The 25735-nt window shown below is 39.7% G+C and overlaps 5 protein-coding genes across 10 annotated transcripts in view; 1 reads left to right on the top strand and 4 right to left on the bottom strand.

Moving 5' to 3' along the window:
* LOC108101075 (glutamate-gated chloride channel) overlaps positions 1-11266 on the top strand; it is a 40157-nt gene extending 28891 nt beyond the window's left edge. For 3 of the 6 annotated variants that reach the window (XM_017205271.2, XM_017205272.2, XM_017205273.2), the window contains exons 6-13: positions 11-247; positions 823-957; positions 3468-3620; positions 4253-4417; positions 5617-5723; positions 6495-6619; positions 7444-7560; positions 7786-11266. In XM_017205271.2, coding sequence (XP_017060760.1) covers positions 11-247; positions 823-957; positions 3468-3620; positions 4253-4417; positions 5617-5723; positions 6495-6619; positions 7444-7560; positions 7786-7795 — 1049 coding nt within the window. In that variant the 3' untranslated portion in view covers positions 7796-11266. Of the gene's footprint in view, positions 1-10; positions 248-822; positions 958-3467; positions 3621-4252; positions 4433-5616; positions 5724-6494; positions 6620-7443 lie in introns of all 6 variants that reach the window. The other 3 variants (XM_017205268.2, XM_017205269.2, XM_017205270.2) reach the window with 2 other exon arrangements.
* Positions 11267-11280: 14 nt separating this feature from the next.
* On the bottom strand, positions 11281-13107 carry LOC108101074 (luciferin 4-monooxygenase-like). Its single transcript, XM_017205267.2, has 3 exons — positions 12902-13107; positions 12329-12840; positions 11281-12275 (listed from the first exon to the last, which is right to left on the bottom strand). The coding sequence occupies exons 1-3, from the start codon at positions 13043-13045 to the stop codon at positions 11306-11308; spliced, it is 1626 nt and encodes a 541-aa protein (XP_017060756.1). The 5' UTR covers positions 13046-13107; the 3' UTR covers positions 11281-11305.
* Positions 13108-14980: 1873 nt separating this feature from the next.
* On the bottom strand, positions 14981-16871 carry LOC108101022 (luciferin 4-monooxygenase-like). The gene is given in 4 exon segments (XM_017205188.2): positions 14981-15996; positions 16055-16407; positions 16409-16567; positions 16667-16871. Coding segments are annotated over 4 exon segments (1614 nt in total). The 5' UTR covers positions 16811-16871; the 3' UTR covers positions 14981-15038.
* Positions 16872-19042: 2171 nt separating this feature from the next.
* LOC108101038 (luciferin 4-monooxygenase-like) lies at positions 19043-20896 on the bottom strand. Its single transcript, XM_017205206.1, has 3 exons — positions 20753-20896; positions 20141-20652; positions 19043-20082 (listed from the first exon to the last, which is right to left on the bottom strand). Exons 1-3 carry the CDS (start codon positions 20894-20896, stop codon positions 19125-19127), a joined length of 1614 nt encoding a protein of 537 aa, XP_017060695.1. The 3' UTR covers positions 19043-19124.
* Positions 20897-22349: 1453 nt separating this feature from the next.
* On the bottom strand, positions 22350-24679 carry LOC108101126 (luciferin 4-monooxygenase-like). The gene is made up of 4 exons (XM_017205350.1): positions 24509-24679; positions 23940-24451; positions 22983-23873; positions 22350-22482 (listed from the first exon to the last, which is right to left on the bottom strand). The coding sequence occupies exons 1-4, from the start codon at positions 24650-24652 to the stop codon at positions 22416-22418; spliced, it is 1614 nt and encodes a 537-aa protein (XP_017060839.1). The 5' UTR covers positions 24653-24679; the 3' UTR covers positions 22350-22415.
* Positions 24680-25735: the final 1056 nt, after the last annotated feature.

The raw sequence follows: 25735 nt of genomic DNA, 5'->3' as shown, positions 1-25735 counted from the left end.
ATCTCTGCAGGTCGACTGAAATATCTGACCCTGACGGAGGCGAACCGCGTGTGGATGCCCGATCTTTTCTTTTCGAATGAGAAGGAGGGACACTTTCACAACATTATCATGCCCAATGTGTATATTCGCATCTTCCCCAACGGCTCTGTGCTATATAGTATACGTATCTCGCTGACATTGGCCTGCCCAATGAACCTAAAGCTATATCCACTGGACAGGCAGGTCTGCTCACTGAGAATGGCGAGCTGTAAGTAAAAGATTTTATTATTCGGAATATTTACTTTTTAACATTCATAAGAATGAGAATGAGACTTCTGCGGCAGTATACCCCGATTCTAGTTTTTAAAGAAATCCACTTTAAATGTAGTATCGATAATGGTCTTATTTTTGGGTGTATTCAAAAATTGCACAAAAACAAACAACAATTTTATTGTAAAAATAAACTTGAATGTATATATTAGCCAATACTTAATTTTATTTTTAAAAAGATTTTAACAGTAATGAGTTTTATCACAAATAATGAAATTTATAAAATGGAAATGGTAAAAAATGGTCCTATATCTTTAAACATTTTAAATTTCTTATAGTTGAAAATAGATTCTGAACTACTCTCATAACTCAAACTTCCTTAACTTAAAGTACCTACAACTAAAACTATTTCACATGCATTTTATGTTTCCGCCTCAAGGGTTTTTATGGTATTTTGGGGAGTTAAAGTTGTGAGAGCTAAAATTTAATTAAGTAATGAAGCTATGAACCCCCATTCTTAGGGGAATATTTACCTCTTGTTTTAGTTAAGTAACACAATATCCACTCTTTCAGATGGCTGGACCACCAACGACTTGGTCTTCCTGTGGAAGGAGGGCGATCCGGTGCAGGTGGTGAAGAACTTACACCTACCTCGCTTCACGCTGGAGAAGTTCTTGACTGATTACTGCAACAGTAAAACCAACACGGGTACGTGCGTTCTAAATGTGTGTTCGACAGTGTTCCTTCAGCCGATTTTCGCCATCAATATAATCTTAACTTAACTATGCTCCTTTTACTCGTTCTCGGCTTGTTTCGTTTCCTCGCTGCGTTGCGTATTTTGTTTGCATTTGTAATAAGTGTTCCCTCGAGATTGCATGCCAAGTGGTTTAACTTTAGCTCTAACCATATCGTAAACGCTGGGTCCCAACTGGAAAATATTATAAACGGACCCATAACCACTTCATCGCACACACATACACCCGCAATTACCCACACCCACAGCCACTCACACACACCCGCACACACATATATTTATATAATATAGACGTAGCGAATTTCATAAGATGCCGTTTACACATGCGCCATTTCAATGAGCATATCGTTTTGGGCCGTTATCAATGCCCGAAACGCATAGAACCAACTTTTTACGATGTATTTTGTACGCTTGCACACACGTGCCCCTATATATAGACACCCACACCCACACCCACACTTTGTAAAACCCACACTCACACCCATACTCATCGTTTACCTTGCTGTTTTTTATGAGCACTTTAAAATCTGCGCGCGCTTTAAGTAAATGTTTACCTTGGCGAACAACTATTCAGTGGAGGACCAAGGGGGATTCCCCATCGAATGCGAAACGGAAAATGAAGGCAAAAATGGCAAAAGCCGTGCGGAAAGTAAATTAATCGAGGAAATTGTCTGCGACGTTGTTTAAACTTGCACAAAGACGCTGCACCGAAGATGATGGCGACGAGGATGTGGATGTAGATGTAGAAGCCGTAGCTGTAGAAAAATGTAGATGTGTAAGAGGAAGTGGAAGTGGAAAGTGGAAATGGAGGCAAACAACAGGGCCAGATTTTTCTACAAGTTGGCAAATTGTGTGTCAGCATATTAGGATAGTTTACGGCAGCCCGAGCAAACAGAGCCGCGTATTTGTCTAGTTAGGAGGGAGCCTCCACCTAAATCAAACCAAAACCTGCTGACACGAAGTCTGTTTGCTTGCCAATTAGCGAACGGCAACCAAAGACTCAACTTTAATAGGGCCATCATCCCCATCATCCATCCACAAATAAGTTAGCATGATTAAAAAAAATACCAAACAAAAAAAAAACAAACTCATTTTTAGCTCAACTATATTTAACCTCAACTAAATATGACTTTTTCCACCTAGACGTTGCGTAGTTGTTGCAATTTAGATCTTCTTAGATCGCCTTGAACCTAGTTGCTCACATAAAGTTTATTAATTTTATATCTTCTATGAGCGTTGAACGGAATTAAAGAGCCAAGCGGCTCGGCTCGGCGAACTCTCGAATCGAGCTCAAGTGTCGAATCTCGGCCAAGAGAGAGAGCGAGAACGAGAGCCATCGCTTGATTGATGATGGCCAGTTGCGAAGCCAGAAGCAAAGGCAAAAGCCAAAGCCAAAGCGAAAGCCGCAGTGCGAACTGTTCCAGATGCGATTTACGGAGAGCGTACCAGACCCAGATTCCGATTGCGATTCTGATTCAGACCCAGACCAAAGACCCAGACCCAAAACCCAGACCAAAGAGCCGAGCAAATAAACCACACACGCAGCAGTTAAATGCAAACAGGGCAAATGAGTACCCGCACGTTAAGACACTGAGAGAAAAAGTATTCGCGAACAGCACACGCTCAACGAACTAAATCGCCGAAATCGAAAAATGAGAAACAGAAAACAAAAAAAATATGAGAATGTAAAATAATAAACAACTTTGTCTTGAAGAGTATGGAACGCTTTGCCAACAAATTAACGGAAATGAAGCACAAGAAAGGGGCGTGGGCCATCGCAAAGGGGCGGGGCGTAGGGCGTTAGGCGTGGCAGCAGAAGCGCCTGTCGAGCGGAAGCGAATGAAATGAAAATCAGAACCTACAACAAGAACCAGCACACAAAAGCCGTCGAACTTCATTTCCGTTAAGATTTTTGTTGCAAAAGTCAGAAAATTGAATTCATGTTGATACTTTTTGCCTATGATGCAATTTTTCATTTGATTTTATAATTTTCCACTGTCTGTGTGCCGCCACCCCCTTTTCCCCACTGAGTTTTGTGTTTTCCTGTAAATACATTATGTCTTCTTAAGCCCGCCAAACGCCACCCCCTCCGTTTTTTGTATGATATGTTTCACCCACTTTTTATTTCGGTTTTGTTTTATTTTATTTTATTTCATTTTGTTTCGGAAAACCCACTTTTTGTACATACCCTAAAGGACTCGAACTGGTCTGTAAATGCGTTTTAATTTCTTTTCTTGGCAAAATTTCCGAGCAAGACACTTTTTATGTTCCCTCTTTATTGGATGGCATTTCTTTGTACCGTGTATTGGATATCTATCTGTGTGTATATACCTACTAAAACTGTGTGTGTGCGTGAAAACTTAAGCAAAACGAAAGCCAAAAGCTGCTAAATCGAAACCTCTCTAAAGACATCCTCCCGTACATTTTGAGTTTGACACGTTTTATATACCTTGTATACTCATAGGTGAATACAGTTGCCTCAAAGTCGATCTACTATTCAAGCGAGAATTCTCATATTACTTAATACAAATTTATATACCATGCTGTATGTTGGTCATTGTATCATGGGTATCATTCTGGCTGGATCAAGGAGCAGTGCCGGCGCGTGTCTCACTGGGTGAGTGATTAACTATTAGTTAGTTATTATTGTTATATATTGATATAAGTAACTGTTGCTTTCATGAATGTTATTCGTTTAAAATATTAAAAATAATTTATAATATTTACAAGTACATTGCAAATTATGGTTCTTTATAATGCAAGTTTCAAATTTTTAAACTTTTAAAATATTTTGCCCATAATATATATCACAATTTCCTTTTCTACTCTATTGGGGTATTATAATGGTTTAACACATAGTGATCAAGAAATATTTTTTTGAAAATATCTACTAATTTATAGACTGTGGTAGACCATGGAATTTGACGGTTTTATATCCTTGATTCTTTTAACTGAAAAAAGTTTTAAGTAAACATACACATACATAAATTTTGCATACTAACTTGACAAGGTTTATAAATGTTTGATTTGAAGAAAAACTTTCTTATAAATTAACTAATTTTGAATAATTCAAATATTTCTAACGAAATATTTTAAATAATAATAATGGGAAATTTGTACCCTGTGCTTGTACTTTTGCTTTATTTCCTATAAGCATAGTGTAAACCCTATTTTTCTAACTGGACTTGACACCTCATCGGTTAAATGTTGTATTAATATCCTTTACCATTCCACCCAACCACCTTGCAGGTGTGACCACCCTGCTGACCATGGCCACCCAGACGTCGGGCATCAACGCCTCGCTGCCGCCCGTCTCATATACGAAGGCCATAGATGTGTGGACGGGAGTGTGTCTGACGTTCGTGTTCGGGGCCCTGCTCGAGTTCGCCCTGGTGAACTATGCATCCCGTTCAGGTTCGAATAAAGCTAGTAATTGAACTTTTATATGCTTCTTAACCACGTATAAATGTTAATTAATCGATGGTGTTTATCTTTTTTCTGTTGTTTTATTGTACTGAGTGATAACGAATATACGTACATATCTATATAGTAGCCATATCTAAGTGTCTACGCATACTGTACATACAACAACGTAACTCTGAACCAACGCCACACTCAATCACACACACACATGAGTATACTCTCACTGTGGACCGTTATATCAGAACACTAACACACGCAGGACCGGCGTGGCACACAACAACAACAACAACAAGAATAACAACAAGTTTCGGGCTATATCCAAATATGCATTGAGTACTCCTAACGTACTCATCTCTATATAACATATATGTCTCTGAGCGAAAGCCCAACGATTTAGCCGTAGTGTTTGATCGATTTTTTCCCTTATTTACTTTTCACTTTGATATCTAACCACAAAATGGGTCCATCGTGTGTATCAAACTAATCCAATTTTTTGTTTTACTCTCTTATTTCATTGTGCGCCCACCATTCATCGACATGCATATACGAACACCCCAAACGCCCACGCCAAAATGCACTCTCCACACTCACACACACACACTCACACTTACATACACAAAATACCCACAAACAACGAACTTAAAACGCGTTTGAAAAAACACAAACCAAAACTGTAAACAAATTGGTCGAATTTCCTTTCGAATTACAACGAATTCTGTTCGGTTCCTTGCTGTTGTAAAACATTGCTTGTAAATAACTACAAACTGTGTGTATATCCACCGATCTTTGTGGTAATCGAATTATAATTTGCAAACCCCCCTCCCCCGACCTCATCGATCTGATTGCACCCGAAATATTTATTTGGTTTCCTGGTTGATCCTTCTGATTTCCCCCCTTTTTTTGTGGACATTTCGAATTGTTTAACGTTTTCTGTATGTGTGACTCTCTCTCTGTCTTTCTCTTTCTGACTGTCTCTATCTCTGTCTCGCCTAACACTATCGCTGTCTAACTGTATTAACCGTGTTTTGCTGTGCATCTAAAACTAACACACCCAATAAAACCTGTAAAAATCCAAAAAAACAAAATACCAAAAACCAAAACATCCAACTGCCGTGGAACAAATAAATTCTTGTCAAACATCTTCCATCACATGCAACATATATCTATGATATATACGGATCGGGCCGCAGACATGCATAAGGAGAATATGAAAAAGAAGCGCCGCGATCTGGAGCAGGCCAGTTTAGATGCCGCTTCAGATCTGCTCGATACAGATAGCAATGCAACGTTCGCAATGGTACTTACCTCTTGATATATCTCTTTAAACTCCAAACAGCTTATGGTTTATTGGGGGTCTTAGCCAAAGGTGGGAAGATAGCCAAAGAGTTGGGTTCGATTAATTTTTTATCTCTCTTACTGATTTTTAGTTGGTCAAATATTGCGGGGGGGCTTTATTTTGATACTATTTCTATTATTCCCTCAAAAAGCATTCCCGTGCCTTTCTGGGTTTTACAGTAACTTTATCCGATCTTTTTCAAACAAAATATAATTGGCTTATAACAAATTGTTATGATAAAACTATTAAAACAACTATTTCCTTTTATATTTGCCTCTTTTTTATTGCCACAAAAAACAAAACCAAAAACAAATGCAAAATTCAACAACTTTTTTCAAACGTGCTCATCCCAACTACAACAACAACAACAACTAAAAACCACCCCAACATCAACAACCAACCACAAATAAACTGAAAATAAAACCTGAAACAACCAACCTTCCACCAACCAACCAACCAACCAAACAACCATCATTGAACATCGCTGGCAACCAAAACAAACTTACTCGACCGGAATTGAATTGAAAAATTGCGACGAAATTAAATCAAATTATGCACTATGCCAATGCACTATCGACCCACCCGAATCATCACCGATCCATCGTACAATCGAACCTCTGAACCACCGAACCACCCAACAACCAACCACCTGCGACCCTCATTTACATCCGACTACAATCGCAACTTTCATGTCAAACGGCGTCGCAATTTACGCGCGGTGGCGGCCAACAGAAACCGCTCGTGCGCCATCCTGGCGATCCGCTGGCCCTGGAAAAGCGGCTCCAGTGCGAGGTGCACATGCAGGCCCCGAAGCGACCCAACTGCTGCAAGACCTGGCTCTCGAAGTTCCCAACAAGGTAACTGGGGACGGCCCGTCCCGAACCATTCGAACCCACCATGTAGCGACCTCGTTTAGTTCCATATGCCATATGTGTTCCGTAGTAGTTGATGGATTTACTTTTTGATGTTGTGAACATGTACTATTACTATTCTACTCTTTATATCTCTTTCACTAACTCTTGTTGACTTTTTGCTATCACATAACTCTACAGTCTCTCATTGAAATACCTGTGAAAGATACCGAAACGAAAAACCAAGAATACCAAACCCGATATCTGCCGCTTGCTTGCCGTTCGTTCGTTCGATTCTGTTTGCCCGCTGTCTTTTGTTGCCAATTCAAATAACAATTAACAATAAAGTGGTTTAATTGCTTGCCGAACTGAGCCAAGTATATGTGCAATCAAATTCAATTTCGATATGTTTTCAATTGAGTTGATTGAACGTCGTGAGTCGAAAGCCCTTTTTTGGTGGCTGTTCGATGGATTATGCTTCGCCTTCAGTCATTTTGCGTGTGATTTGTTTGTTTTAAAAAAATAATTATTATTAGTTTTGTTGTAGACCTTGAGATTCGATTAATACCCGAGTATCCCGACCCACCACCGATTCTAGCCTTTTCCCCTTGTAGATATTTTAACTCCCCAGAAACCGCACTTTTTTCGTTTACAGCACGTAGTGTTAACCGTCCCTCCTTTTAAAACAAACAAATTATTTTGCCAAATTTGGAACTTTTCAAAACGAAACGAAAACAAAAGAAATACCAATCAAGTAATCACAAAAATCAAAAAGCCAATCTTTAGATGATCAATTAATTTGCATTTTCGTACTTGTTTAATATCCAAAGACAATGTTCTAGATCCAAGAGAATCGATGTTATATCGCGGATCACCTTCCCGCTGGTCTTCGCCCTGTTCAACCTGGTCTACTGGAGCACATATCTCTTCAGGGAGGAGGAGGATGAGTAAATGCCGTTACCTATTGCCAAACACCAATTACTTTATAGAAGAGTTGGCGCTCTTGGCCAACACGAATGTACTAACCTATTCTTTCATTCTTTCCATTTCGGTTGTCTTCATTTCATGCTTTGTGTTGCTTATGGCTTTGTTGGCTTCATTTCCAATTTGGTTGATTTGATTGATTGACACCTTGACCTTGATTGAATGGTTTAAACTTGAAACCACTAAAGGACCTTCTAAGGCGCGTCTCTGAAACCCAGTGGCTATGTAGAATCTAACGCGAAATTAACTAATCGAGGGATACGTTACGTTACGATAATGCTCTATCTGTATGGCTATGTATCGGAAAAGTGCAGAATAGTTAATGCGTTAATGCGTTAATGCGGTATCCGGCAAGGCTTCAAGGCACTTCCACTAAAGCTAATAATGTTTGATGAATATGAATGACAAAATTCTAGTTAATTGTAAGTTAAATTGATCAAGAGTGACTGCATAGTAGATAATGTTATAAATAATTATACGATACACACACTGACACACACCACAACACTTGTTTGAATTGATTTGTTTTGAGGATGCTCCAAATTGTTACGAATTGATTAATTATTTTAGCTGGTAATCGACGATAATCGAGTTTTGTTCCGGACTATAGCTTAGTTCTAAAAAAATTGCAATTGATTTGTACTTAAATGCGTTAAGTTAGTTAAGCCGCAAACAGCGAGTGGAGGTCGTAGAAAATTCGACGTTTGTAAATATGTCATACAATAAGTTTTAAGCGAACTAGTTTAAATCAATTCTAATTGTAAAAAGCGTGTAGATAAATTTAAGTTTAGTCGATAAACGAACAACTAACCGAAGCGAGAAAATCTAGGTAAATTCAATTAAAATTATGTTCACCATCGAAGTAAATAAAAATCGAATCGAATCGAAAATATCGAAGAATCCTTCAAAGCACACAGAAACAAAAACAGAATTTTATTTTTGAATTCCGAATTCTTTGCCAAAACTACTCTTAAAAGATAAGTTCTACTGACACTGGTGGGTATCTGCAAGTTATTTTTCCTAAACTTTCCTAGAAATTTTCTTCGTTATTTATAAATAGCTTGCTTTTAATTTTAGAGTTGAATTTTATAGTAGTTAAATTGTTATTATACTCGACGGGGAATAAAGCCCCAAAATTCTGATTACTGTTTGATTTGAATCCTTAAAGTATTATAATAAATTTACAATTACTTAATTATGTATTGGGTCGAAGAGGCCACTTAGCTAGTTAATTTCCTTAATTAGACTAACAAAATATAAATATACAACACTCAAACCATAAACCAATTAACAGACAATACAAAATATTTTATCATGTAGTAAAAGCCCCGGAGAATTATTGAATACTTATTGAAATCAGTATTATAAGCCAAAAATTAGATCATGATATATACGGTTTTTTTCGTATCCAAAATGTATTTGGTTATTTAAGTGCCTTTTTGTATGCCAAGGAGATTTCTCCCCACTTTCTCCCCTTCTCTCTTTCTCCTCCTCTATCTTTCAAATAGCTATACTCCTTTCACACTATATCTTTTCGAAACCCAATTAGAGAAGTGCACTAACCGACTCCATAAACTATGCAGCTCTAATTTTAGAACTACTCGTATAATAAAAAAGAATTCTACATAGCAACAACAGAAACAGAACCAGAACAACAATAACAATTAAAACCTTTCAGATAAATTAAATAAAATATTTTCGTAGTTTTTTAATATTTTATTAACTTGAAGCCTGTTTTATTCTCATGTTTTCTCAACTTTTTCTTTGGTTTCGGAAATGCTTTTCGTTTGCTTTCATTTTTAATCTAAAGGTAAGAAATTAAACGTAAATGAAAATCAAAAATCAATTGAACTTAAAATAATATATATAGACACAACACAAGGCACCCTGCATAATAATTGTTGTCATTAATGAAGCGTCATAAGTACGATCAGAACATAAGAAAAACGAAATCGAAAAATATTTATAGACACTTTCATGTTGTAAAAGTTGTGCCAAGCAAAGAGAAACCAAAAACTAGTCAAAGAATATCGAAAGAGATCGTGAATTATAACTATAACACTAGCTATAGTTGTATTGTATATGAAGCTATTGAACATACAGGGTTTTTAAATGTGAGCATATAGTTGATGAGCCAAGAGCAAAGTGGAGAAAAATCTAAGGAGATAGACGATTGCTGATTGATGGAAATTGATGGCGTTGATTGATGTACTAGATGGAAAATTATCGCGAAGACGAAAGAACAATTATATTAGGTCGTACTCAATGGGTGGACGAAACACTGTTTTCGGCATTTACTTTTAGTGGAAAAAACAAAACATACTTAGGTTGTGTGCTGCTCTTCATTTGCCGTTCTCCAATTCGGTCAATTATCATTTTTCCGGCAAATCGTTTAGCAGCGGCAGTCCAGTTCAGTGTAAATAGTTTGGGTCAGAACATGTAAATGTCATTTAATGGTTAGGTTAACGAGTAACACAACTACGGGAAATCGTAAGACGAAATGTGCACAACTTTATATATAGATGCGTTCCAAAAAGACTTACAGGTTTTGATTAACAAGAGAAGCATAGGATTAAATCATTTACCAATGCGATGTAACACGAGAAGAACTACGCGAACGAGTAGATCCTAAGTTAACGTATGTCTAGATCTTAAGAGGCAGTTTGAAATCAGAAACCAGACTAGTTAAAGCATTCACATAATTAAGCTACTAAGCGCCACGGCAAATTGCATTCACCACCCACTTTCCGAACTCACTTGAACCACTCACTCACCACTCACACCAATCACTCGATGTTTAATCTTTGCTAACCACACGAACAAAATCAAAATGACACCCAAATCGAAATCTAATTCGAAATCGACTAAAACTAAAATCGAAAAATCGAAAAACGAAACTAATCTTTGCACAGTTTGAGGGGGCAAACGAGTTTGAGTACTGCAAGTTAAAATTTAGATAAATCATAACACATATCTTCCAAACGGGGGCGGCTCCATGGCCCATTTATAACAATCAAGCAACTCAAACTATAATTTCTAGAGAGGAAGTGTAAATACAAACGACAAGCAACCAAATCATTCGAATCGAAATTGCCATCGATGGCGAGCGCGGAGCGAATCAATAAACACTGCAAATCACCTTACTTTATAGAGCTAAGTCAGGACACGCACACCCACATCCCCGAACACCCCGAAAAACCCCGAAAAACCTCGAAAAACCCTGAAACCCCCGATCCCCCGATCCCCAGACAGGAGCGGAATTAGCCAAGATCACACGCGCACACGAATAGAATTAAGGCCGAGTCGATTCGAGATAAACATCGCATGAACTTCACTGTAGTGCAATCCAATCCTGAAACATTACCCATAACCACTAAGAAACAACGCCAAAAACCAGTAACAGAAACAGAAACAAAAGAAATTCTAAACGTACATATAGACCCGGCAATAACACATCAAGGCCGTCGGCGAAAAATTAGAACAGCAAATCAAATGCCTAAGTGAAAGATTAGTAGCATAATTTTACAAAATAGTTGAAATAATTGTTGTCACCCGAAAGGAAAGAAATCCTAAATGGAAACCAGGAAATAACGAAATAATTGTGTGAAACCCCCAGAATAAAGATGTTTGTGAAATGTTTATAAATAAATGATGCAAAACGAAAGAATACACGAAACAGAGTCTTTAACTTCAAACTGCTTTTAAAAATTATGTAATTACTTGGCTCCTCTGCTTCACCTCCAAAAAATACGCCTTATTGGCCTTCCGATTGGTCTTCCCATTGGCACTTCGCTTCAGATCCTCCACGATGATGGCTCCTCCGTTCAACTGCTTGTACTTTGAATCCGTCCTGCTGCTCACATAATCCACAACATCTTGGGCCTCTAGTTTGCTGCCCAGCTTTTTAACCACAGCGGCGGCGGCCTCGTCTCCATAGATGTCACTGGAAATCCCGAAGACGCAGACCTCCAGCACTTCCGGCATCTCGGAGATGACGCTCTCGATGTCGTTGGGGTAATACATGATGTTCTGGTACTTCAGCATCTCCTTCTTGCGGTCAACGATGTATAGGAACCCATCACGATCCATGTACCCTAGATCCCCAGAGTGATACCATCCCTGTGAATCGCGGATTTTGCGAGTTTCCGTTTCGTTTCCGTAGTAACCTGCCCAGAATTGGTTGTTCTGGATACACACCTCGCCCACTTCATCTGGTCCCAAGGATTCACCTTTATCGTTGATTATCTTCAGCCTGAGACCGTTGACCACTCGACCCGCCGATTCGGGTTTCTCGTCAAAGTGAAAGTTTATCGAGGCCATGGCGCCCAGCTCCGTGAATCCGTAGGACAAATGTAGACAATCCGAGCTCAGTTGACTTCGGATACTCTGCATCACTTTCATGGAGGCCCGAGATCCTCCGAACTTATAACACCGAATGCTCGACAGGTCGGAGGTCTCGAACACCGGGGAGTTAATCATCAAAGCCATGGCAGAAGGTGCTTGGATGATCCAGGTGACCTTGTGCTCCTCAATAACACGCAATGCGAAGGCGGGATCGAAACGGTTATCTGCGATAATGCGAGTTGTGCTGAACACTCCAGAGGTTATAATGGTTACCACGCCGCTGATCCAATCAAGGGTGTTATGGGAGTACTGCACATCAGCAGTGGTAAGATGACTGCAAATGAATGCAATAAATTATATTGGTTTTAAAAAGTAACTGCAACTTACTAGTTCTCAACGAGCATTTGTCGGCTGTTGGTAATGGTGACCGCCTTGGGAATTCCCGTTGTTCCGGAGGAGCACAGAATGGCCAGAGTTTGGTCATTTCCTTGCTCCAGTCGAGCTGGCTGGAAGTTCTCCTCAATGGGAGTAGCTAATACTTCATCAATCCGAATGGAATCCGACGGATGATTCCGCATGGTGATCAACTTCACTTCCAGATGGGAAGTGGCGGAGCGAACCTTTTCAAACTCATCTCCATCGCAGAAAATTAACTTTGGCTTTGTTATGTCGAAGAGCTTTTTAATAGTGCTCTTTTCGTACTGAATGTTAATCGAATGAAAGGCAATTCCATTAAAAAGGCAGGCGTAGGCAACAGCGAAAATGTGGGTGGTATTCCTGGCTATAATGCCAACCACATCGGATTGAAGAAGTCCCAGGGATCGCATATAGCTGGCCACTCGCATCGAGTTTGCATGCAGTTCCTGTCTAGTGAGAATAGTGTTTTCCGTGGCTGAAATCTGATGGGTTACATAATAATTTTAGAGAATCTGCTCCTTAGTAACTACAAAGAATATCAACCTGAGCAATAAGTTGCGGATGCCGCCGCATCTCGTGGAAGATTATCTGCCCGATGGACAGCTGTGGGTCGAAGTACAAGACCTTTTTGCCCCCGCTCCAGATTTTGCGATCGGCATTGTAGGAGCTGGATGGTCTAAAATGCATTCCGTGAACAGGTTATCCGTCTGTTTAAATTCTCGAATGACTGCAAAGCGAAACGGCAGCTTTCCTTTTATAGAGCTGCGCTCTGTTCGCAAACTGTTGTAGATAACTTTCGGGCGAACTATATGAGTAGGTTCACTGATTATAATTCACCGACACGCGAGATCTCAGTAGACGAGCAAGTGAGGCAATCTCCATGGCAAAATACTCACCTTATGTTTGAGTAATTGGCGCTAGACGACCAACATCTGTAAGTGCGATTAAGTTGCCTCTCTCGTAATGACTTTCATTTTATCACTCGAGAATAATATGCATATATTGCATTACATGTATACTATCGCAAATATTAGCACTTCTGGCACAGGGAGGTAATATCACGTTTGGTTGTAGATTTTACTGAAGCTCTGAAATTTTGAATTACTAACTTGGATTAGTTTGGATAAACTCGTATCGTTAACTTTACGGCACTCTTTTTACATATCCTATAATCTCTGATAAACATTTCGTAAAATAAGGCGTAGCGTTTCGTTATTATTATTGTGTATGCTAACTTACTAAAAACTATTAAGAACTTAAAGTTAATAAATAATAAATAATAAATAAGATCTGACCGTGTTCAAGGAATGCAAATATAGCTTTCTACTGACTTCGAATTTTGCTTTTAAAGTGTGACTCAAACAATATACAACACCACAAAAACTATTGCAACTAATTGAAGTACACTTAAATTAGATAAGCTTTTGTTAAGTTTTTGTTGTTTTTTCTTATAATAATAGTGGTGTAACAATCCAAGCTTGTGCTCTGTTATTTATTTTTGTTTATAGTTTTTAGGACTGGTTTCAAATACTCAAGTAGGCTGCCTTCACAGCTTGTCGATTCACCTTTCCGTTGGCGCTCTTTGCAAGTCGCAGAACTATTTTCACTCCTCCTCGTTGGGCATTTGGGCGATGACCTCCTCCACTTCGTGCGGATCGTACATCATGCCCAGGTACTTCAGCATGTCCTTCTTGCGCTCCATGATGTGTACGTACCAACCTCACCTAATTTCTTTGGACCCTGCAACTGCCCCGATGAGTCCAGAGCATTTTAGTCTGAACATTTCGCTGGAGATCAGCCGCACTGTTCCGAAAACACCTGCAGTGATCAGGGTGAGGAGACCTGTTACCCAGTCCAAGGTGCTGAGAGCGTACTGAACGTCATCTGAACCCAGGTAGCTGTAAAGCAAATTGGACTTTCAGTTCAGATAATTTAAGATAACTTCCGTTGTAAAAATTTCAAAAGATTATCTGGATTTTAATGTGGTCTAAGAAACGATCATATAACATCGATATCATTATAATTATTATTAATTAAACATCATTAATTTCGAATTTGAATATATTGGCATTTATGCCACTTGGATTTCAAATACCAGGCCAACAGAATTAATTTGATGGGACTTTTAATACATACTTTTAGGAACAAGTAAGAAATTCGGCTAGTATATCAAAATGTGTTTGACCCAAAAATGTTGGTCTTGGCTGACCGATTTTGACTTTGGGATTTGGATTAGACTAGGATTTTAAGCTTACACAAAATAAACAGCATTTAAGTTATTAAATAAAACCAGAAACCTTAACATTCAAATGCTTAATTAGGTTATGTTATATACATATATTTTTATACCCTTGCAACACAGTGAAGAATACACCGCAGACCCCATACACTATATATTCTTGATCTCCATCTTAATCGATATAGACATAAACGTTCGTCTGTCTGCTTTTACGCATTAGTTTGCGTAAAGTTGAAAAGCTATTTAATGGAATATATTAGTCGGCACGGCCCGGATCGAACAACTATATTATATAACTCCTATAGGAAAGATTAAAAAAAGGGAGTAATTATAGCTTTGCTGATTTTCATTGTAAATTGTACGAAAAAATACACAAATTAGAGGTTTTTATTTTATTTAGTTCTCTAAGGCATCACATATTTTTATTTACTAAGAAAACAATCAGCTCCTCTTTTTCACCTCCAAAAAATACGCCTTATTGGCCATTCTATTGGTTTTGCCATTGGCACTTCGCTTCAGATCCTCCACGATGATTGCTCCTCCGTTCAACTGCTTGTACTTCGAGTCCGTTCTACTGCTCACATAGTCTATAACATCCTGGGCTTTCAGGTTGCTTCCCAGCTTCTTAACCACAGCGGCAGCGGCCTCGTCTCCATAGATGTCACTGGAAATCCCGAAGACGCACACCTCCAGCACTTCTGGCATCTCGGAAATGACGCCCTCGATATCGTTAGGGTAGTACATGATGTTCTGGTACTTCAGCATCTCCTTCTTGCGGTCCACGATATACAGAAACCCGTCTTGGTCCATGCACCCAAGATCCCCGGAGTGATACCATCGCTCTGAATCGCGGATTTGACGGGTTTCCGCTTCATTTCCGTAGTAACCTGACCAGAATTGGTTGTTTTGGACACACACCTCGCCCACTTCATCTGGTCCCAGCGATTCACCTTTATCGTTGATTATCTTCAGCTTGAGTCCGTTGACCAGTCGACCCACCGACCCGGGTTTCAGGTCATGATGAAAGTTTATCGTGGCCATGGCGCCCAGCTCTGTGAATCCGTAGGCAAAGTGGAGACAATCCGAGCTCAGTCGACTTCGGATACTCTGCTGCACTTCTATAGAGGCCCGAGATCCTCCAAACATGTAGCACCGAATGCTCGAAAAGTCAGAGGTCTCAAACTCCGGAGAGTTAATCATCAAAGCCATGGCAGAAGGTGGTTGGATGACCCAGGTGACCTTGTACTCCTTTATTACTCGCAGTGCGAAGGCGGGATCGAAGGGGTTATCTGCGATAATGCGAGTTGTGCTGAATACTCCAGAGGTTATGGTGGTTAGCAGGCCGGTGATCCAGTCTAACGTGTTATGGGAGTACTGTACATCAGCAGTGGTAAGATGACTGCAAATTAATGCAATAAATAATATAGGCATTATAGGACTCGCATCTTGCAACTTACTAGTTCTCGGCGAGGATTTGTCGACTATTGGTAACAGTTACAGCTTTGGGAATTCCCGTTGTTCCCGAGGAGCACAGAATGGCCAGAGTTTGATCATTTCCTTGTTCGAGTCGAGCTGCCTTAAAGTTCTCCTCGATGGGAGTGGCCAGCACCTCATCAATCCGAATGGAATCCGACGGATGATTACGCATCGTGACTATTTTGACATCAAGTTCAGAAGTGGCAGCTCGAACCTTCTCGAACTCATCACCATCACAAAAAATTACCTTTGGTTTCGTGATGTTGTAGATTTTCTCGATGGTTTTCTGGTCGTAAGTGATGTTGAGCGAGTGGAAGGCAATTCCGTTAAAAAAAACAGGCGTAGGCAACGGCTAACATGTGGGTGGTATTTCTGCCTATAATGCCCACCACATCGGATTGAAGAAGTCCCAAGGATCGCATATAGCTGGCCACTCTCATCGAGTTGGCATGGAGTTCCGCCCTGGTCAGAATAGTGTTCTCCGTAGCCGAGATCTGTAAGACTTCATATATTAGTCTTCTATTTTACAAATAACATTCAAAGAGCTTAAACGTCATTCTCCTATTTCACAATTGACCTTGAAGTGAACTTACCTGAGCAATGAGCTGCGGATGCCGACGCATTTCTTCGAAAATTATCTCTCCGATGGACAAGTGCGAGTCGAAGTAATTCGAAAACTGGTCGCCACTCCAGATTTTGCGATCGGCATCATATAAATTGGCTGGTTTGTACGGCATTCTAGTTCACTTGTTCTCACGTCTAACTTCAAGTTTCAACTGATAGAAAATCGCAAATGCTATCTCTTATTTATAGAACCCAGCGACCACACTGCTTTCAGATTAAGATAAAACGTTTCGGCGGGAAAAGTAAATAAAAATATGTATGATTATCATAACAACATTGAACAGGAGAATCTCAAGATAACGCTGCCCATTTCTGTTGGAACAAAGTGCAATCGTAAAAATACAAATTTACACAGTAACCTGTATTAGTTTAATCATGTAAAATAATGCTTTTATGCTGAGCAATAACCTAAGCCAAAAAGTTATACGATATTTACCAAGTCTTATTGTTGGGAAAAAGTTGCAAGCCATCTAGGTAATATTACGTACTCACCATAAACGTCATGGGACATGATGTTTTGCAGGTAACTTCTTCTCCAGTTGCTTATCGGATAAATCCAAGAAGAGATTTTTTTACATATTAGTTTCACTTTCTGTCTTATCATCGCTGTTGTTTGCCCCCCAAGTTTATTGCAATTCATACTGCGTTACAATCTTCTGTCCGATATCTCAACATGGAAAAGAGTTATCAAGCTTTGCACGGCAACTGTGACTAGCCTTACCTTCCCTCAAAAAAGTTTGTTTGTTTTCATTATTTAATCTTTCAAACAGGTTATTCAATCTTCATATATTTTAATCAACACTTATAAACAGGTTGTTTAAACCTAGCAATTGGTTGATCGATTGTTGGTTAAATAATTGCAGTGTTAAGCTTACAATGAACATACAATGCACTACCAAGTTTTAAAGGGGCTAAAAAATATGCCTTGGTTTTTTATAGCACAAAAAGTGCTATAAAATCAAGGGCTATAAAATGTGGCGCCTTAGAGTAAGCGTTAATAAAAAACTTATACTTTATGTAAGCAAGCAAGCCAATTAATTTTAGCAAGAAGGGAAGTTATATACCCTTGCAGTCATCACAATGTCTTTTCATATTTTCACCGATTTTTCCCATGACAACTATATAATATAGTCGTCCGACTTTCGTGAAAGGAAACAAAATTAGTTTAATAGTAAAATAAAGCAAAGTTTAATAATAAGTTATGGACTTAGTGAAATTATGGACTAGTGGAAATTTCAAAAGGGGTTGTACCATAAAAATTTAAAAAAATTGGCCAAAAAATAAAAAATTAAATAATGTTAACTAACATCTGCTTGTGTTGCAACCTTATTTTAGGTCAGATTTACATGGTTTGTCCCAAAATTTACAGTATAAGCCTAGGAAATAGTTATACTCAGGGCTAACAGAGTTATGTTTTTAAATGAAAAAATATTTATTTCCATATTTTCGCCTTTTTTTCCTATAAATCCATATTTTACACAATCACTTGAATAAATCCATATTTTGAGCATTAAAGTGTCTGAAAACCTATAGAAAGATATGTTTGGCTCAAATATTATGAAATTTCTGTCGTTTGCCTTATACTCGATAATAAATAATGTAAACAAAACATCGTTGCGTCGTTAATCAATCAAAATATGTATCATCGAATGTAACAATTATGAATCTGCGAATTCTTCAGGACATATCGCGAATGTTAGCAGGAAATCTCATTAATAGTTCTACAGAAAGTGACGATCTTATCCTGAATTTATTACCTGCTGAACTGAATGCATATGCAAATGCTCCTGTTACATCTTGCGACGTTGAGCGTTCATTTTCACCATATAAACACATATTAAGTGACAAACGCCGTAGTTTTGTTTTTACTAATCTGTCACAACATGTCATATTGTTCTAAAGGTTCTGCAATGATCTTTGAGACAAACGGCGCACTTTTGTTTGTAGCGATTTCAAATTGTTCATTGTCATAAAAAGTTAATATGATCGATATAATCGTCTACGTTTATCCATTTGCATACCTATATTTATCCCTTTTTTCGTCTATACTACCTATATTTATCCATATTTATCCATTTTATTCCATATTTGTCAACTTTTTCGTCCATATTTCGTCCATATTTCTCTATTTTTTCGTCCATAAATCCATACATATTTTACGTTTTTAAGAACATAACTCTGTTAGCCCTGGTTATACTTAACTATGTATAAATAAACTATAACTATCGAAATTGTAGGATAATTTTTGGGGGCTCACACAAAATGTGCTGTTGCCCTCTCTTTCTCTCTATCTCAATTGGAAAACCACTGGTTGGTCGAAACAAAAGAATATACAAATTAGAGGCCTCACTTCTGAAGAGTTTACAAATAAAAGTAATTTATTTAGTTCTCTAAGGCATTACATATTTGTATTTACTATATATACATTCAGCTTCTCTCCTTTATCTCCAAAAAAAACGCTTTGTTGGCCATTCTATTGGTTTTGCCATTGGCACTTCGCTTCAGATCCTCCACGATGATTGCTCCTCCGTTCAACTGCTTGTACTTGGAATCCGTCCTGCTGCTCACATAGTCTATAACATCCTGGGCTTCCAGATTGCTTCCCAGCTTCTTAACCACAGCGGCAGCGGCCTCGTCTCCATAGATGTCACTTGAAATCCCGAAGACGCAGACCTCCAGCACTTCCGGCATCTCGGAGATGACGCTCTCGATGTCGTTGGGGTAGTACATGATGTTCTGGTACTTCAGCATCTCCTTTTTGCGGTCCACGATATATAGGAACCCGTCTTGGTCCATGTACCCCAAATCCCCTGAATGATACCATCGCTCTGGATCGCGGATTAGACGGGTTTCCGCTTCGTTTCCATAGTATCCTGCCCAGAACTGGTTGTTTTGGATACACACCTCACCCAGTTCGTCGGGTCCTAGGGATTCACCTTTATCGTTTACAATCTTCAGCCTGATTCCATTGAGCAGCCGACCCACTGATCCGGGCTTCTCGTTAAAATGATAGTTTACAGAGGCAAAAGCACCGAGCTCTGTGAATCCATATCCATAGTACAGACAATCCGTGCTTAGACGATTCCTAATGCTCTGCTGCACCTCGATAGAAGCCCGAGATCCACCGAACATATAACACCGAATGCTCGAAAGATCGGAGGTCTCGAATCCTGGGGAGTTGATCATCAAGGCCATGGCAGAAGGTGGCTGGAGGATCCAGGTCACCTTGTACTTCTCGATAATTTGCAATGCGAAGGCGGGATCAAAGGGGTTATCTGCGATAATGCGAGTTGTGCTAAACACTCCAGAAGTTATAGTGGTGAGCAGGCCACTGATCCAGTCTAACGTGTTATGGGAGTATTGCACATCGGCGCTGGTCAGATGGCTAAAAGATAGTATATAATTATAAATAGGTGGAAAAAAAACACCAGCATCCCACTTACTGGTTCCCTGCGAGAATCTGTCGACTATTCGTTATGGTTACCGCCTTGGGAGTTCCAGTTGTACCCGACGAGCACAGAATAGCCAGATTTTGATCGTTTCCTTGTTCCAGTCGAGCTGGATGGAAGTTTTCCTCGATGGGAGTGGCCAACACCTCATCAATCCGAATGGAATCCGACGGATGATTGCGCATTGTGACTATTTTCACATCTAGTTCAGAAGTGGCAGTTTGAACCTTCTGAAACTCATCCCCATCGCAAAAAATTACCTTTGGCTTCGTGATGTTGTAGATTTTCTCAATGGTTTTCTGGTCATAGGTGATGTTGAGCGAATGGAAGGCAATTCCGTTGAAAAAGCAAGCGTAGACAACAGCGAACATGTGGGTGGTATTCCTGGCTATAATGCCCACCACATCGGATTGAAGGAGTCCCAAGGATCGCATATAGCTGGCCACTCGCATCGAGTTAGCATGGAGTTCCGCCCTGGTCAGAATAGTGTTTTCCGTAGCCGAGATCTATTAGACTTTAAATGTTAGTCTTCTACTTCACAAATACGGTTGAAATAAACTTAAATGTTATTCTCCTATTTCACAAGTAACCTTGAAGCTAACTAACCTGAGCGATGAGTTGGGGATGTCGTCGCATTTCTTCGAAAATGAGTTCTCCGAAGGAAAAATGAGTGTCAAAATAATTTGCCACATGATCACCACTCCAGATTTTGTGATCTGCATCGTAGGAATTGGCAGGGGTGTACGGCATTTTAATTCACAAGTTTTCACTGCTAACTTCAAGTTTCAACTGATAGAAATTCGCAAATGCTATCTCGTTTTTATAGAACCCAACGACCCCACTGCTTTTAACAGATAAAACGATTCGGTGCAAAAGTAAATAAAATATGATTACCATAACAGCATCCAAAAGGAGCTTTTGTGGGACAGTAAAAAACAAAAGATAAGAATGTCAGACCAATGTGCAACCGTGAAAAGACATGTGTATATGTATTAACATAATTCTGTAAAGTCATGTAAATTAATTCGTTCATGTGTACTTATACTTAAACCAAATGGCTTTACGATATTTGCAAAGCCTTATGGTTGGGAAAAATTTGTAAAATAAAGTCATAATAAATTTTGTTTTGCGGGTATGTTTTTTAGCAGAAGCTTATCACTGTCATATCATTAACACTTAAGATTACGGCAACGCGTTCACAATCTAAGTTCCGATCTATGCTTTATCTTAGTGTGGGAAAGTCGCTTATCAGAAATTGCATGGCAATTTTGATTTGCCCTACTTCTCAGCTTAAAGGTCAAAAAACTGTTTGTTTTCGGTATTTAATCACTATTGTAAATATAAACAGGTTATTAAAAACGAATTTCAATGAATGGATCGAGTTTATCACAAATGGGTTGTAAATGTGGGATCAATTATTCAAGATTATTATTGTGATTAGGTGACTGGTGGATTAATTTTCGGTATTAATGGCAGTGCCAAGATACGTGAACCCCTTGAACACTTCGAAGGTATAGCTATTCGCTACCCCATGGGAGTCTAGGCGCCGCGCCTCCCTGCTTGTCAACAGCATATACTTCGTTTTGCCCTCGTTTACCGCCAAACTCACTTTTGCCGACTCGTTTTCGATAGCGGAAATAGTCAATGTCATCGGCATTCGCAAAGAGCTGGACACTTTTATAAAAAATAGTGTCAGATCGATGTACACCGGCTTTCCGCAGAACCCCTTCCATCACGAAATTAAGGAGGTCGATATTAAAAGGTTCGGAGAGGTTCGCTCCTACCTTGACAGAGCTTATGGTGCTGCTCAATGTTATTCTGCAAAAACGTATTAGCTTTGCAGGAATACCGAACTCAGACATGGTGGCATAGGCGTTCCCTCGTCGGGCTATCGAATGCAGCTTTGTAATCGACGAAGAGATGGTGTGTGTAAATTTTTTCCAGGATTTGGCGTAAATGAAGATTTGGTGTATGGTGGACTTACCAGGTATGAAGCCGCACTGATAAGGTTCGATCAATGTGCTGATATACGGCCTCAGTCGTTCACATATAACGCTTGATAGGACCTTGTATGAGATGGTAATCAGGCTGGTTCCCCGGTAGTTGGCGCATATCGTCGGGTCACCTTTCTTGGCATGAATTACATTGTACCAAAATCGGATCACTACAACATAGAGTATAACTGCCATAGGAATCGAAATGATTAAGAGTTTAAAAGAAAAACTAATTTATTCAGCTCTCTTAGGCATTACATATACTAAATAAACCTTTAGCTCCTGTCTCTGGCCTCCAAAAAATACGCCTTATTGGCCATCCGATTTGTCTTTCCATTGGCACTTCGCTTTAGATCAGCGGTGCTCAACGCCTATACACTGAGTGCACTTTTGTTTTTGTAGATGCTCTGTGCTTATGGGTAGTGCGCGCATAAGCACCGTGCATATGGGCTTCGATTTGCATGCGAAACAAAAACAATTTTGCTTGTTTCTTCATTACATCTCTATCCGTCGTCACGCTTCGCTGAACGCAATGTATTTTGTTTTTGTTTTTTCCTCGAGCACATGCACTTGAACTTATTTTTCTGTCTGCGTTGGCTTTTGATTTATTTCGTGGTGGACCATCGTAAGTGTTATATTAAATTTTTTGGCAGATCAAAATGAGTGATGAATTAGAGAGCAGTTTTTTTAGCATAAACTTTAAATGCGAAGTACAATGCGTAATATGCTTTATAGTTCTCTCAGTGCACAGCTGCGCCCCAACACAAACGCGCCGCTACATATGTACACGTTTTTTTGTGGGTGTGTTAGTAAACGCACTGCCATAAGACGAATTTGAGCACCCCTGCTTTAGATCCTCCACAATGATTGCTCCTCCGTTCAACTGCTTGTACTTGGAATCCGTCCTGCTGCTCACATAGTCTATAACATCTTGAGCCTCGAGATTGCTTCCCAGCTTCTTAACCACAGCGGCAGCGGCCTCGTCTCCATAGATGTCACTGGAAATCCCGAAGACGCAGACCTCCAGCACTTCCGGCATCTCGGAGATGACGCTCTCGATGTCGTTGGGGTAGTACATGATGTTCTGGTACTTCAGCATCTCCTTTTTGCGGTCCACGATATATAGGAACCCGTCTTGGTCCATGTACCCTAGATCCCCGGAGTGATACCATCGCTCTGAATCGCGGATTAGACGGGTTTCGCCTTCGTTTCCATAGTATCCTGCCCAAAACTGGTTGTTTTGTATGCACACCTCGCCCAGTTCCTCTGGTCCTAGGGATTCACCTTTACCGTTAACTATCTTCAGTCTGAGACCATCAACCGGCCGGCCCACCGATCCGGGTTTCACGTCAAAATGCATGTTTGTTGAGGCAAAAGCACCGAGCTCTGTGAACCCATAGCCGTAGTGCAGACAATCCGTGCTCAGTTTATTCCGGATGCTCTGCTGCACCTCGATAGAGGCCCGAGATCCTCCGAAATGGTAGCACTGAATACTTGACAAATCGGAGCACTCAAACCCCGGGGAGTTGATCATCAAGGCCATGGCAGAAGGTGGTTGGATGACCCAGGTAACCTTGTATTCCTTAATAACTCGCAGTGCAAAGGCGGGATCGAAAGGGTTATCTGCGATAATCCGGGTTGTGCTGAATACTCCAGAGGTTATAGTGGTAAGCAGACCTGTGATCCAGTCTAACGTGTTATGGGAGTATTGGACATCAGCGGTGGTCAAGTGGCTGCAAGATTATAAGATAGATATTTTTTAACACATTTTTTTAGAACACCTGTATCACACAACTTACAGATTAGATGCGAGGATCTGCCGACTATTGGTAATGGTAACCGCCTTGGGAGTTCCAGTTGTACCCGACGAGCACAGAATAGCCAGATTTTGATCGTTTCCTTGTTCCAGTCGAGCTGGCTGAAAGTTCTCCTCAATAGGAGTGGCCAGCACCTCATCAATCCGAATGGAATCCAACGGATGATTACGCATTGTGACTATTTTCACATCAAGTTCAGAAGTGGCAGCTCGAACCTTCTCGAACTCATCGCCATCACAAAAAATTACCTTTGGTTTCGTGATGTTGTAGATTTTCTCGATGGTTTTCTGGTCGTAAGTGATGTTGAGCGAGTGGAAGGCAATTCCGTTAAAAAAGCAGGCGTAGGCAACGGCTAACATGTGGGTGGTATTTCTGCCTATAATGCCCACCACATCGGATTGAAGGAGTCCCAAGGATCGCATATAGCTGGCCACTCGCATCGAGTTGGCATGAAGTTCCCGTCTGGTCAGAATCGTGTTTTCCGTGGCCGAGATCTGGAAGACTTCAAACGTTATTCTCCTATTTTGCAAATGACCTTAAAGTGAACTTACCTGAGCGATAAGCTGTGGATGCCGACGCATTTCTTCAAAAATAATTTGCCCGATGGACAAATGAGGGTCAAAATAATTCTTCACATGATCTCCACTCCAGATTTTGTGATCGGCGTCATAAGAAATGGGTGGGGTGTACCTCATTTTAGTTCACTAGTTCTCACTACTAACTTCAAGTTTCAACTGTTTAAAATACGCAGTTGCAATCTGGTTTTTATAGAAACCAGCGACCGCACTGCTTACAGCAGATAAAGCGATTCAAAATAAAAATATGATTAACATAAACGAACAGGAGCTTTTCTTGGTAAATGAAAAAGCGCAAGATAACGATTTCGATCGCTGGTCTGATCATGCAATGGTAAAAGCACAAGCTCACATATTAACATGATTTTTTTAAGTCCTTAGAATCATGTTAATTTATTCGTTCAGGTGAAACCATATACCTAAGCCAAGTAGCTATACGATTACTGAACCCTCATAGAATTCATGAGAAATATTTCTTTTTAAGGTAACTTTTTCGCCAGAAGCTTATCACAGTTTTATTATCGCTATAACCTGGCCCTTAAGTTTATGGCAACTCGTTCTGAGTTTACAATCTTATTTCCAAACTGTGCTTAATCTCAGTATGGGGAACACGTTAATCAGAATTATATTATTAGCTTATTAATTATTAGCTTATTATCAGCTTTACTTATCAACTAAAAGGATATTTAGTTTGTTTTCGTTATTTATTTTTCCCCTTTGTTAATTTACATATTGCAATAGGTTATTTAAAACGATTTGCTATGATTTGAAATACTATGTCGAAGCATTGCGCCAATAATAATCTTAAAAGAGAGAAACCACCTATAAAACGCTATAAAATCAAGTGCTATAAAGTAACTCTTTTGAAATCAACCTCTACATAATGTAAACTACGGCGTCTAACCTTCATGAAAATTGCCATTAAAACGTGTTAGCTAAAAAACAAGGATTAAATTATTTTGCTTTTAAATTTTAATTTTGTAACTTATTGCAATATATGCAAACACTTTATCAAAGCCAGGGGCGGACGCAGAAAAAAATCTTGGGGGGGTCCGAACGAAAATTTTTTAGGTTGGGGGGGTCCGATCAAAAATTTTTTTAGTTTATATGGTTAAAAGACCGAATGCTGTAAGGGAATTTGAAAAATTCTGAGATTTTGGGGGGGTCCGGACCCCCAGGACCACCCCCCTGGGTCCGCCCCTG

The sequence above is a fragment of the Drosophila ficusphila genome, unplaced genomic scaffold (genome assembly GCF_018152265.1).
Source record: "Drosophila ficusphila isolate 14025-0441.05 unplaced genomic scaffold, ASM1815226v1 contig_791, whole genome shotgun sequence".
Lineage (NCBI taxonomy): Eukaryota > Metazoa > Arthropoda > Insecta > Diptera > Drosophilidae > Drosophila > Drosophila ficusphila.
Note: the sequence above shows the minus strand (reverse complement) of the source record. Positions and strands in the feature narration are given on the sequence as shown.